This window comes from Phyllobates terribilis, unplaced genomic scaffold (genome assembly GCF_046119375.1).
Source record: "Phyllobates terribilis strain yellow unplaced genomic scaffold, ASM4611937v1 Scaffold_1__5_contigs__length_1240528914, whole genome shotgun sequence".
NCBI lineage: Eukaryota > Metazoa > Chordata > Amphibia > Anura > Dendrobatidae > Phyllobates > Phyllobates terribilis.
Window position 1 is genome coordinate 743,811,759 of NW_027362761.1, and position 15,110 is coordinate 743,826,868.

The following is a 15,110-nucleotide window of genomic DNA, read 5'->3' on the forward strand; positions in this document are numbered from 1 at the left end:
AATGCTGCAGAAATTTTCTGCTTTATTTCTGCATCGTGGGCACATAGCCTTAAATTGGCAATACATTAAGGCTATGTGCCCAAGTAGCAGATTTGATGCAGAGCATTTTTGCCTCTCTCTGCCAGAAAAAAACGCATGCAGATTTACATGCGTTTTTTCTGCCAGAGAGAAGCGTTTTTTCAGCGTTTTTACATGCGTTTTCGCATGCGTTTTTTCAAGCAGTTTTCCAAGCGATTTTGAGCATCACTTGGAAAAGTGCTTGACAAGTTGGTCACACAATATAAATCCATGCAACCGGAATGGATTTATAATGTGTGAACAACTGATGCTTTAAATGCAGCATCTATAGTAAAAAAAAGAGAATTAAAACGTTAAAAATAAAAAAAAAAAACCTGTATACTCACCTCTCCGGTCTCCTCCCAGTGGCGTCCACTCTCCTCGGCGTCCCGCAGTGTACTGTCAGGACCTGCGGTGACGTCCTTTAGTCAGCTGATGGTCACGCAACCATCACCTGACCGCCGATATCTGCGGTCGCGTGACCATCAGGTGACTAAATGACGTCACCGCAGGTCCTGACAGTACACCGCGGGACGCCAAGCAGAGAGGACGTGGCCGGGAGCAGACTGGAGGAGACCGGAGAGGTGAGTATACAGGTTTTGTTTATTTTTAACTTTTTTATTTCTTTTTTTCACCGCGTGGTAGCCGGGATGAAGAGGAGTTGTAGTCTCCTCTTCATCTCGGGTACCACACGCACCGCGATTACGCTGCAAATTCGCGGCCATTGAATTTAATTGAAACGCAGCAAATCCACATATATCTGCGGGTTTGCTGTGTTTCAATGTTCCTCAATGGCCGCGAATTTGCAGTGTAATCGCGGTAGAAATGGTCATGCTGCGTTTTGCAATGCGAATTCGGCGCGCAAATTAGCGCATCATGTGCACAGCACATCCGAATTCACATTGCTTTGCATGGCAGACTGTTTTACAAGTGTTTTTGCGGCATTTTCGCAGCCGTAAAAACGCCGCAAAAACGCTACGTGGGCACTTAACCTAAGAAGTACATGGCATCTGTGAAGGTCACACTCTTCGTGTGGTAGTCACTCCTCCCGCTGTGGTAATCAGGCTATTGTTGCCAGCATAGCTATTGCTGTAGTATTTCAATGCTATTTTAACTTCTATGTTTGTTCATGTTGCTTGGTAATTGCCATGCTCTGATATGCAAATTCTATACCAAATTGTAATATATTGTGGTTATTTTGGCTGTAGACTGTGGTGTAGTGGTCTGGTAGCCACTGTAAATGAGGGCTTTGCAATAGTGTAGCTAGGCAGTAAAAATGGTAATTTTCTGGCTGCAAGCATGCAGGAAGAAGTGCTAGTGTTAGCACAGGCCCATTAAAAGTTCAACATTGATGTAGATTTCTGCTGCCTTATGACTGGTTGATAAGGGAAATAGAGGAGTCTATATATAATCAGTGCTTATGTAAGATGGGTAGTGTGCAGGGAGCGCAAGAGGGATACCTGAGAAACTTGTTGGCCTAAAAGTGTATTATTAGTATAATGTGGCATGGGGTGGTAGCTGTGGGCGAGGTACTCGTCTCTTATGCCCCAGCATTAGTGTTGAGCGATACCTTCCGATATCAGGAAATATCGGATCGGATTGGATCGGGCCGATACCCAAAAAGTATCGGATATCGCCGATTCCGATACCGGAAACCAATGCAAGTCAATGGGACACAAATATCGGAATGAAAATAAACCCTTTCTTTCCTTGTAGGTTAATTTTACATGAAGGAAAACAACTAACAATAATGTAGAATGTATTGGGGGAGGTGCTGGCCCAAATCGATGGGAACAGTGCTCACAGTGAAACATGAAAAGCCGGCCATTCAGCAGTGGCATACACCGGTACCCGACAATTAAGAACAGAAAGAATAGAGCTTCACACATAGATTAGATAGATAGAAACATGTCAGTCACATATATATGAAGTACAGTGACAGTGTTGCTTACTGTACTTGTCATTTAGTGGTAAAATAAAGGATTTATTAAAAAAAAAACTGGCGTGGGGTTCCCCATAATTTTAGGTTCTAGCGGAGGTTAAGCAGACGGCTGGAGCAGATGTTTGAAGCTTGGGAAGGGGGTAATACCCACGGAGCTCCCCAGGCTACTAATAGAATCATAGAATCATAGAATCATAGAATGGTAGAGTTGGAAGGGACCTCCTGGGTCATCTGGTCCAACCCCCTGCTCAAAGCAGGATTCACTAGATCATCTCAGACAGATGTCTGTCCAGCCTCTGTTTGAAGACGTCCATTGAAGGGGAACTCACCACCTCTCGTGGCAGCCTGTTCCACTCATTGATCACCATAACTGTCAAAAAGTTTTTTCTAATATCTAATCTGTGTCTCCTCCCATTTAGTTTCATCCCATTGCTTCTAGTCTTTCCTTGTGCAAATGAGAATAAACATGATCCTTCTACAATGTGACAGCCCTTGACATATTTGTAGACAGCTATTAAGTCTCCTCTCAGTCTTCTTTTTTGCAAGCTAAACATTCCCAAATCCTGCAACCGTTCCTCATAGGACATGGTTTGCAGACCAGTCACCATTCTGGTCGCTCTTCTCTGAACTTGCTCCAGTTTGTCTATGTCTTTTTTAAAATGTGGTGCCCAAAACTGTACACAGTATTCCAGATGAGGTCTGACCAAAGAGGAGTAAAGACCGATAATGACTTCACGTGATCTAGACTGTATGCTTCTGTTAATACATCCCAGAATTGTATTTGCCTTTTTTGCTGCTGCATCACACTGTTGACTCATGTTCAGTCTATGATCTATTAGTATACCTAAGTCTTTTTCACATGTACTGTTGCTTAGCTCTATTCCTCCCATTCTGTATATGCTTTTTTCATTTTTATTGCCCAGATGTAGTACTTTGCATTTTTCCCTGTTAAAAACCATTCTGTTGGTTGCTGCCCACTGCTCCAGTTTATTTAGGTCTTTTTGAATCCTCTCTCTCTCTTCTCTAGTATTAGCTATCCCTCCTAGCTTTGTGTCATCAGCAAATTTAATCAGTTTACCCTCAATTCCTTCATCTAAATCATTGATAAAGATGTTGAACAATACAGGTCCCAGGACAGAGCCCTGTGGTACCCCACTTGAGACATTCATCCAGCTGGATGTGAAGCCATTTACAACCACCCTTTGAGTCCGATCACTAAGCCAGTTATGAATCCACCTAACAGTTGCCTGGTCCATTGCATACTTGGTCATTTTTTCAATAAGGATGGTGTGAGAGACTTTGTCAAATGCTTTGCTGAAGTCAAGATATACTATATCTACAGCATTTCCCTGATCCACCCAGTCAGTGATTCTGTCATAGAAGGAAATTAAGTTAGTCTGACATGACTTGTTAGTTACAAACCCATGCTGACTCTGGTTAATGACTTCATTCTTATCCATGTACTTACATACATGTTGTTTAATAATTTGTTCAAAGATCTTTCCTGGTATAGAAGTCAGACTCACCGGCCTATAGTTCCCTGGGTCCACCTTCTTCCCCTTTTTGAAGATAGGAACAACATTTGCTCTTCTCCAGTCTTCTGGGACTTCTCCTGTTCTCCAAGAATTTATCAGCCCCCAGCTGAATACCTAGCCTTTACTAGCTATTAAAATGGGGGACCCCCCAAAAAAAATGATGTGGGGTCCCCCCTATTTTAATAGCTAGCAAAGGCTAGGCAGACAGCTGGGGGCTGATATTAATAGCCCAGGAAGGGTGCCATGAATATTGGCCCCCTCCCAGGCTAGAAACACCAGCCGTCAGCCGCCCCAGAAATGGCGCATCCATAGGATGCTCCAATTCTGGCACTTAGCCTCGCTCTTCCCACTGCCCTGTAGCGGTGGCAGTGGGCTAATAGGGCTGGGGTTGATGTCAGCTTATAATGCCAGCTGACATCAAGCCCAGGTTAGTAATGGAGAGGCGTCTATAAGACACTCCCATTACTAACCCCATATTCAAAGTTAAAAAAAAACACAAACCCCAAGAATAAAGTCCTTTAATTGAAATAAACACACAATTCTTTATTGTTCTAAATTAAACCATACTTACCATCACGCCCATTCCAGCTGAAGCCAATGATCTCCTGCAATAAAAGAAAAATAATAAAGCAACATCATCCTTACCTTTCCATGGTTCCCAGGACAGCTTCAGCTCTGCTACATCGAGATGACAGGCTGGACCGCAGCAGAACGCTGCCATCCAGCCTGTCTTCCCGCAGACACTGAGAAGCGCAGGCATGCTTGCGCTCCTCAGTGTCTGGCTGTGACGGCATCCAGATGAGCCGACAATGAACTCAGCTCACCTCATGCACGTCACTGACAGCGTGGGAGAATTCTCCTGCGCATGCGGTGAGCGTGAGAGACTCAGCTCATCTGGATGCCGTCACAGCCTGACACTGAGGAGCGCAAGCATGCCTGCGCTTCTCAGTGTCTGCGGGATGGCAGGCTGGATGGCAGCGTTCTGCTGCGATCCAGCCTGTCATCTCGATGTAGCAGCGCTGAAGCTGTCCTGGGAACCATGGAAAGGTAAGGATGATGTTGCTTTATTATTTTACTTTTATTGCAGGAGATCGTTGGTTTCAGTTGGAATGGGCGTGACGGTAAGTATGGTTTAATTTAGAACATTAAAGAATTGTGTGTTTATTTCAATGAAAGGACTTTATTCTGGGTGTTGTGTTTTTTTTAAATACTTTACTAGAAATTCATGGCGGTCATGTCTAATATTGGCGTGACCCCATGAATTTCGGGCTTAGGGCCAGCTGATAATGCCAAGCTGGCCCTAACCCCTTTATTACCCAGTGAGCCACCGCACCAGGTCCCTGGATGAGCTGGATACAGCGCCAGAAGATGGCGCTTCTATGATCGCGCCATTTTCTGGGGCGGCTGTGGACTGAAGTTCGCAGCAGGGGGGGCCGACAAAGCTTGGGCCTCCTGCGCTGTGGATTCCAGCCCCCAGCTGCTTAGTTGTACCTGGCTGGACACAAAAATAGGGTGAAGACCCACGTATTTTTTTTTTTTTACTTATTTCATGAAATTCATGAAATAATAATAAAAAAAAGGGCTTCCCTATATTGTTGTGTCTGGCCAGGTACAAATAGGCAGCTGGGAGTTGGGGGCAGCCCATTCCTGGATGCTGTACCTGGCTGGCATACAAAAATATGGCAAAGCCCACGTCAACATTTTTGGGAAAAATGAATTAAAAAATAAATAATAATTTAGGGACTGCATCTTTATTAACCCCTCAAGTCTCATTTAGTGTTAAAATAAAGGATTTATTAAAAAAAAAAATTGGCGCGGGATCCCCCATAATTTTAGTCTCTAGCGGAGGTTAAGCAGAATTCTGGGGCAGATGTTTGAAGCCTGGGAAGGGGGTAATACCCACAGAGCTTCCCAGGCTACTAATATCAGCCCCCAGCTGAATACCTAGCCTTTACTAGCTATTAAAATGGGAGACCCCCCCAAAAAAAAATTACATGGGGTCCCCCCTATTTTAATAGCTAGCAAAGGCTAGGCAGACAGCTGGGGGCTGATATTAATAGCCCAGGAAGGGTGCCATGAATATTGGCCCCCTCCCAGGCTAGAAACACCAGCCGTCAGCTGCCCCAGAAATGGCGCATCCATAGGATGCGCCAATTCTGGCACTTAGCCTCGCTCTTCCACGCTGCACTGGTGCGGTTGCAGGGGGTAATAGTGGTGGGGTTCATGTCAGCACCAGCTGCCATGAAGCCCAGGTTAGTAATGATGGGCGTCTATAAGACACCCCCATAACTAACCTACAAAGTGTTAAAAAGAAAAAACACACACTGCACCCAGAAAAAAATAATTTATTTGAAATAAAACACACCATTTTATCTAATTCTTAGTTTACTAAAAAAAAATAGTTACCTGTCCACGTTCCTGCGCTCATCTCCCATGCACAGCTGTCACATCTGGAGATGGTGACAGCTGTCACTGCTGCTGTAAGCTCACACTGCCGGGAACACGTCCGCTCCCGGCAGCGTGAGCCCCTGACTGAGGTCACCGGAGTGCATTCAGGCAGCGCAGCTCCGGAGACTTCCTTTACGGCACTGCTGTACCGTGGGAATTTCTCACGGTACAGCAGGGCCGTAAAGGAGCTAACCGGAGCAGCACTGCCTGAACTCCGGCAAACCCGCTTATGCAATGACGGGGCTGCTTTACGGCCCCGTCATTCTAGCGGCGGCAGCGGTTCAGAGCGGTCACATTCTATGTGGCTGCTCTAAACTGGAGATCTTCGTGGGACACTCGTGGACTACTACGGAGGGGTAAGGATAAGGTTGCGGTTTATTATTTTATATTTTATTACAGGAGATCGATTGCTTCGGGGAATTAGGTGTCTAGGTGAGTATAGGTGTAGTTTTTTATTTTTTACTTTATTTTAGGTGGCGATCGGCGGGGACAGGTAATGTATAAACTAATTTATTTTAGGTAACCACTGGCCACCAATGACATGTATTTAAAATTTATTGGGGGCCTAAAAGAATAAAAGATGTATAGGGGCAAAAATAACAGGGTCAGGCTGATGGGAACTACTGCTCCCATCAAGCTGATCCTGCTGGCACGAGTGGACGTGGGACAGACATAGGCCAATTGGAGTAGTAGTGTCACATTGGCCTATGTCTGCCTGCACGCACACACCTGCAGACATCGCACAGACACCGCGCACACCCACACACACCCACACACACCCGCAGACATCGCACAGACACCGCACACACCCGCAGACATCGCACAGACACCGCGCACACACTAATCATGACGGGTCTGGGAGGTGAGGCTGACTTGTGCGGCCGTGGGAAAGTTCATGTGAGTTCATGCAGTCAAGCATGAACTCACATGAACCCTCTGAGGGCACCGCGGCTACTTCAAATGAACAGCTGATCGGCATCACCTGATACCTCAGCTGTTCATTTGAAATGACCGGCGGGAAAGCGCAGCACAGAACGGGAAAGTCGGCGGTGAAGTCTTTTCACTGCCGGCTTCCCCGCCCGGGTCCTTCGCTCCCCGCTCCTTGGTGCTGCGCTCCCCGCCCGGTCCTAACTTACCATCAGGATGGGGGGAGCGGAGGATCGGGGTGGGAGGCTGCGGGGAAGCAGTATGGGGCTATGTGATTGTTTAAAAGCTGGCGGCTTTTTACCACCCGCCGGCTTTTAAACAATCAGGAGAATTCTCCCACGCTGGGATGGCATTCTGATGACAGGCTGGATCGCTGCTGAGCACTGCCATCCAGCTTGTCATCCTTCAGAGACACTGCAGAGCATAGGCATTATGGGAACTTCCGATTCCAGTATACGATATTCTAAAAGTATCGGAATTAAGTATCGGAATTCCGATACCGCGAATATCGGCCGATTCCCGATATTTCAGTATCGGAATGCTCAACACTACCCAGCATGTTACAAGAAGTTGGGGGTCCTGGCTGGGTGTGTGGACTTGTACTATGAGGGCGTTTCACCCTTGCAGGCCACATATTACTGATGATTTGGGTTGGCCAGGACCAGATGTTGAGCAGATGAATTCACATTTCCTTCTTGACCCGGTCTCCTGTACATATACTGCCGAGTGCACACCCTGGGCAACTTAAATAACAGTGGGATTCGCTGCCATCACCGGCAGTCCTAAGAGTGGCGGGCGAAGTGCCCACAGTTCTTTGGTGGATTTGCGGTGACCCGAGACTGTCTCCCTGGCTTCATCCTCCATACAAGCCCCCAGGCATGGAGGGACCAAAGCACTTGGGACAGGCACCTCCATTCGGGACTGCACTGTAGCAGATGGTTCTTCGGCCTCCGGTCACATACTCATTCTGGAAACAACCACCGTAAACCACCCACATGGACCATCTTCCTTGAGGAACTGGACCCACTCCCCGGGCTGTAAGCTTTAGGCGTGGGAGGGAAGCTGACCATGCCGAATGGAATGAGCATTTACGTACAGTGGCTTGCGAAAATATTCACCCTCCTTGACTTTTTTCCTATTTTGTTACATTACAACCTGTGTTTAAATATTTTTGTAATCCGATTTGTGCATAATGCATCAGCACTAAATAGTCTAAGTTGGTGAAGTGAAGTGAGAAAAATATAGTCATGAATTAAAATTATGAGATTAAATAACTAAAAATTGGCATGTGCATGTATATTCATCCTTTTTGCGATGAAGCACCTAAAAATTTCTGGTGCAAGCAATTACCTTCATAGGTCACATGCATAGTGAAAGGAAGTCCACTTGTGTGCAATCTAAGTGTCACATGGTCTGTCAGTATACACACACTTTTTCTGAAAGGCCACAGAGGCTGCAACATCATTAATCAAGAGGCACCACTAACCAAACAACACCATGAAGACCAAAGAGATCTCCAAACAAGTCAGGGACAAAGTTGTTGATAAGTATAAGTCATGGTTGGGTTATAAAAAAATATCCCAATCTCTGATGATCCCCCAGAGCAGCATCGAATCAATTATCATCAAATGGAAAGAACATGGTACCAAAACAAACCTACCAAACCCACCAAAACTCTTAGCCCAAGCAAGAAGGGCATTAATCAGAGAGGCAGCACAGAGACCAAAGGTAACCTTGAAGGAGCTGCAGACTTCCCAAGAAGATACTGGAGTATCTGTCCATACGACCACAATAAGCCGTACACTCCATAGTGGTGGCCCTTATTTAAGAGTGGGCAGAAAAAAGCCTTTACTTACACACAAATATTGCAAGGTTCATTTTGAGTTTACCAAAAGACATGTGGAGGAAGGTGCTCGATACTCCAAGAACACCATCTCCACAGTGAAACATGGTGGTGGCAGTATCATGCTGTGGGGATGTTTTTCGGCAGCAGGGACATGGAAAATGGTCTGAGTCAAGGGGAAGATGGATGGTGCGAAATACAGGGATATTTTAGAGCGAAACCTATTTCAGTCTGTCAGTGATTTGAGACTGGGATGGAGGTTCACCTTCAAACAAGACAATGACCCCAATCATACTGCTACAATAACACTCGAGTGGTTTAAGGGGAAACTTGTAAATGCGCTCTCCTCTACTACTATGTCACTGCTCCTCCTTTCACTGGGTGGGGTTTTCTTTGGCCCACCATTTGGTCAGCTCCTCCACTGCTTTTCCTTCCTCACACTGCACTGGGTGGGCCTTCTTCTTCCACTTCTCCCTACTGGGTCTGACACCTCGTACTGCGGGCTGGCACTCCAGAGACGACACTCCCTTCGTTAGGTGAAACCTCTAGAAGGTTGAATGGTTCTTTGTGCCCTTTTGTGTCTTTTATGCCCACATTAGGCAATGTACTGTGCCACTAACCGCCATTTTAAAGTTCATGCTTGGTGCCATTTTAAATTGTGTAACGGTAGCCATCCTCCATGCAACTCGAGTCTTCCCCGCATCTTTTCATTCTTCCTGGTGCGAGACACAATCCTGCCTACTATGCCACGTGTAACGTGGTACAGGGCACCCACACATTACATGAAGGAGGGGGTCATGGCTGGGAGTGTGAACTTGTGCAAAGGGGGCACTATGCCCTTGCAGGCTACACGTTACCGATGATTTGGGTTGGCCAGGACCAGATGTAAAGCAGTTCAATGAGGGAGACCACCAGTCAAAAATAAACCTTTTACTGAACAATAACTTGGTGGGGATTATGGACAACAGATAGTGGTTACACAGCTTGATGAACGTTTCCTTCACAATAGAGAGCAAGTTCACACACTGTCTCAGTTCCTTTCCTTTAACTCACTTAGTCTCTATCTCCACTGGTTCACCTTAATTCAGTACAACCCAGCTCAGTTCTACAGTCCAGTTAATGAAAGTCCTATTTTCAACCCTCTCAAGGGAACTAGTTTGCCACTTTGGCAGGTACTTAGCTTCTCTGCTCCTGGCACATTGGAACTCCTGCCCGGGGCACTCTTTTTATCTCACGTTCTCTGTCCCATCCTGGCCTGTTACCTCTTTGAGTTATAAACTTGGGGCCGTACTGCTAGGCGTTCTCTTCCTCCAAGGACATGACTCTTCTGTCAATTTTCCTTCCTCTTCATTCTGGATCACGCTATCCACTGTCTTGGTCTCTTCTCATTTTGGTACACCAACATCATGCGGCACTGCTTGCTGTCCAGACGTTAGGTCTGCTTCTGGTGCACACTGGGCCCTATCTAACTTTCTAACAGGAAGCTGTGTTTGACCCTTCACCTTAACCCCTCCCACCCTGGGCCAGTCCCAACTATTGACTCTAACCCACCCTACTGTCAGGCTGAACACACAACACCAATACTAGAAATGCATACCAGAATTCACATTATACAATACAGTAATATGCGTGTTCTTCAAGGGGGAACATCTCCTTACACTAAGAGTTTGTTCACCAAAAGATGTGCCACTGGCTTTAAATCAGAGGTCAATTGGATCAAATGACTTTGAGCATGAGTGGAAGCTGATCAGTGAATTCCTTAACATGAGAGATCTAGCAAGCCAGAAAGGCCAAAGTAAGACTTTTCAGTATTGTTACAGTGTGAAAGTTTGTGAGCTGATGGATAGAGAACTTTGTAGAAACTGTGTGGGCTGTGTGATTGGTTTTGTGAGGAGCCATTGTGGAGACTTTGCTGGCTGTGTGAGACTCCAGTCCCGATAGGAAACATTGTTAGCTAAGTATGGGTTGTGTGGGGCTTCAGCTCTGAGAGCTAGAGGGACCATTGGAAAGTGAGAACTTAGTTTCCCTGTGGCTTGGATAATGAACTGTTGGTTCCAGTCCTATGAAGCTAAGTGATTAGTGTAGGGGCGGACACTGACTGATTGGGGCCTTTGTGCAAGAAATGTGTCTGGGCCCCCCACCTTTTATGGCGACAAAGATACAGATGTATATATAGCCACACACACATATATACCTCTTACATAGCCTCCTTTATTATGTATATTGCCGTCCCTTATTACACAGTGCCCTCTCTTGTTATGTACAGCACCGCCCCTTACATATTGGATTATTTATAGCGCCCTGTTCTTTATTACATAGCGTCCTCTCTTGTTAGATATATAATGCAATGATGGCTGATGGAGCAAGGGAAAGATTCTTTTCTGATGGAGGAGCTGATGGACTGGTCTTCTGGTCACTGGCTGCTCCATCAGCAGTCATTTTATATCTAACAAGAGATGACTATGTAATAAAAGATTGCGCTGAGACTGACAAAAATAACAAGAATACGCTATGTAAGGGACAGCACTGTACGTAACAGTAGAGGAAGCTATATAATAAGAGACGGCACCATATATAACTAGAGAGGATGATACGTAATGAAGGATGGTGTTATACATAATAAAAGATGAAGCTATATAACTAAGGATGGTGCTATACATAATATGTGAGTATACTATATACTAAGGGACTGTGCTATACATAATAAGGCTACATTCCTGTATCTATGTGCAGTGTCGGTGTGCTGACCGCTTTTATTGATGCATTGAGCATGTCCTATTTTGATCCTCAAAATCGGATCAGAACAGACATTCTCTGACCCTCATGGATCTCATTCTCAGATCTGTGATTTTCATGGATGTGTGAATGGATCTATAAAACTCTGAGTCCGCGGACCATCCCATAAAAAAATCTGACAGCACACGGACATTTCACACAAATGTGAGAATGCAGCCTAAGGGATTTTACAGATAACATTATCACTCCAAGTCACACAGTGCAAATGCAGAATAATATTTACATCAAGGAACTTACCGCTGACGTCTCATCTGATCAGAGTCGGTTTCTGCTTATTCTTCTCCATCTGGTCAGACCTTAATGTCGACATCTCCCAGCCACGACTTGTCTTGTCACGATGATCTCCAGCCTAGAAAATAGCAAGGTCACATATATCGTATACGTACATGTGTCTCCCACGCATTGTGCCCCTGAATACAGATATGTACCCCCATTAATATACTATTAGCCACATAGTAATCAAAATATAAGGTGATAAGCAGCACTGTGCCCTCCATTAACTGTAATCTCCACCTGCCAATAATATAAATTATTCAGTCTCTGTGACTAGCCCCAATTAACTGTAAGGCTATGTGCACACTGAAAATATACAAGGTTTTACTGTAGAAGCAAAGTGAAACCCCCATCATTGCTCTGTCCCAGCACCCCCATCATTGCTCTCCCCAGCCCCATCATTGCTCTACCCATCCCCACCATCCTCATCATTCCTCTCTCCATCCCCACCATCCCCATCATTGCTCTCTCCCAGCACCCCTGTCATTGCTCTCCCAGCACCCCCATAATTGCTCTCTCACCACCCCCATAATTGCTCTGCCCACACCACCCCATCATTGCTCTCTCCCAGCAACCCTCATCATTGCTCTCCCCATCCTGATCATTGCTCTCCCCATCCTGATCATTGCTCTCCCCATCCTGATCATTGCTCTCCCCATCCTGATCATTACTCTCCCCATCCTGATCATTGCTCTCTCCATCCCCATCATTGCTCTCCCCAGCCCCATCATTGTTCTCCCCAGCCCCATCATTGTTCTCCCCAGCCCCATCATTGCTCTCTCCAGCCCCATCATTGCTCTCTCCAGCCCCATCATTGCTCTCTCCAGCCCCATCATTGCTCTCCCCGCCCCATCATTGCTCTCTCCTTCTTCATCAATGTTCTCCCCAGCCCCACCATTGCTCTCCCCAGCCCCACCATTGCTCATCCCAGGCCCATCATTGCTCATCCCATCCCCATCATTGCTCTCCCCAGCCCCATTAATACTCTCCCCCACCTCCCCTCATTCTCCTGTTCCTCTTCCCAGCATTTCAATATAAAAAAAACCTAAAAGAATCAAAAACACAACTTACCTTTCAGCCCGCTCCCCTGCAGCAGCATCCTCCTCGTTGCCATAAACTTTCGCTCTGACCGAGGCATGCGCTGCATGATGATGTCATCAAGCAGCGCGGGCCTGTGTCAAGGAGTAAGTGCCGGGCAGGAAACAAAGGTGAGGATGGATCCCTCCAGCTCTGCTGCCATTTTCCTTCTGTCAGCAGCAGAGCTGGAGGGATCTTTCCCTGCCTGCCGCATATGATGAGGGAAATCTGGCCATGGGCCCCCTGGAGCCTGGGGCTCCGAGAAGCAGGCCAGATTGCCCTAAATATTAACCGGCCAGCAAGGGCCCCCTTGCACCGCCGGGCCGCGGTGCAGTTGCACCGGCTGCATCGGTGGTAGGTCCGCCCCTGGATTAGTGGAATCTAGAGTGACAATGGTAGTCCCATGGTCAACTGCAAGAAAAGCCAAGTGTCAGAGAGTATTTCTCCTTGTGTATGAAGTGAAAGGTTTAGGTGCTGCATTACTCATCTAGATGAAGTCAACCTGTGACAAGTTAAAGTTGTTATATCTGAAGACAATGTTGACCTGTGTGAGGGTAAAGTTAATCAAATTAGGTATTTATGATAGTAATACTATATTGCGCTGTTGCAAGCTAAAGTGAGTGGTTCTTAAAGAGGACAAGGGTTGGGATAGAGATTGCATTGATCACTTAGTGGTTATTGACCATGCTCTTATTGTGCATTGCTGGGTGCACATTTGCACACCCAGAGCCAAAGGTAGTTGCGAGTGAATTTTAGGAAAGATAGTGGCTTAAAGCTCTCAGCGATCCATAAAGTCATTAGGCCTATAAAAGCAAAGTGCCTGGGGCAACAAACTCCAAACACCTAGGCAGGGAAGGCTGTGGCAAGGTGTAGCCTTCTAGAAACCTAGACCGGCACTATTGGCTGGTCAAAGCAAACAAGTACTTTGAGCACAATAAGACTCTCTGTGGATTCGAGGTACATTACACCATTCTCTGGACCTGGTATGGAACCCCTCAGGATTGGACCTATAGTTAATCTTCGCAATCATCATGAACAAATATTGCTCAACATATTTCCATTTTTTTGAAAACCTGCTACCAAAATAAATATTCATACTTACAGGAGAGCCCAAGCTGTGTCCAAATTCATGTGCCAGAGTAATATGAATAAGTCTTGGAGGCAAATATTGTCCATATTTTTGTATAGTTACTATTCCAGTGTTTAGGGATCCCTCTGTGTCAGGTGCATCTTTAAGTTTGGAAAACTTAGAACATATTCCTCCAGTATTTCCTGTGTAAAACATAACACTTATACATTGTTTCAAATTAAACTAATCAAAAATAAGAATGTGCCAAAATATATTGTATGTGGTTCTTCTGTGTTTCTTAAGAAATACAATATTTAACCACTTGAGGATGAGGCCGATTTTGGGCCTAATTCCCAAACTATTATTTTTGTTTCACAAGATCTATAGTCATATTTTTTGCTGCTATAGCCATATGAGAACTTGTTTTTTTATGTAGGATGAGCAAAACAACATTTCTGCCAATTTATTTAAGTTCTATTTTTTCACATTCACAAATAAAGTGTTAACAATTCTGTGGCTCAAAGGAATTAAGGGAACACTTAAATCACACATTGGATCTCAATGAAGGAAAGATTCAAGTTGAAAATATTTACTGAATATTCTCAATTTGTTGAAAACAAAGGGGCATTTTAATGGCTAATAGAAACCAAAATCATCAACCAATTGAGGGCTGGATTTTAAGTCACCCCAGAAAATCAAAGTAGGAAACTGAAATTATAAGCAGATCTAGCTAGCATGAATTTTTTACAGCAAAATGACTCAGGAGTGTGTGTGACCCTCATGTGTCTGTATGCACTCCTGAAAACATCTTGATATATTCTTGATGATGAGGCTGGAAATGGGGTATGGGGAGATCTCCTCCCAGACCTGGATCAGGGCATCAGTGAGTTCTTGGACAATCTGTAGCACTACTTGGCTCTGTCAGATGCGCTCATATATATTGTTCTTAATTAGATTTTGGGTCAGTGGCATAAATACCTTCGTCATCAAGGAACTGCCTACCCACTGTGACCACATGAGGCCAGGCATTGTCCTGCTGCAAGAGGAACCCAGATTCTACTGCACCAACTAAAGTTTTGACAGTGACTGTAGATTTCATCACGGGACCAAACAGCAGGGTAGCATTGGCAATTATGTGTAGGT

General features: G+C 45.4%; 1 protein-coding gene across 3 annotated transcripts in view; it reads right to left on the minus strand.

The window, feature by feature from the left end:
- LOC141149036 (disintegrin and metalloproteinase domain-containing protein 10-like) overlaps positions 1 to 15,110 on the minus strand; it is a 258,254-nt gene that overhangs the window by 108,685 nt on the left and 134,459 nt on the right. For all 3 annotated transcript variants that reach the window (XR_012245373.1, XM_073636861.1, XM_073636860.1), the window contains one exon: positions 14,001 to 14,170. Coding sequence is in view for 2 of the 3 variants with exons in the window: in XM_073636861.1 (XP_073492962.1) it covers positions 14,001 to 14,170 (170 nt within the window). In the remaining variant the exon portion in view is untranslated. The remainder of the gene's footprint in view (positions 1 to 14,000; positions 14,171 to 15,110) is intronic.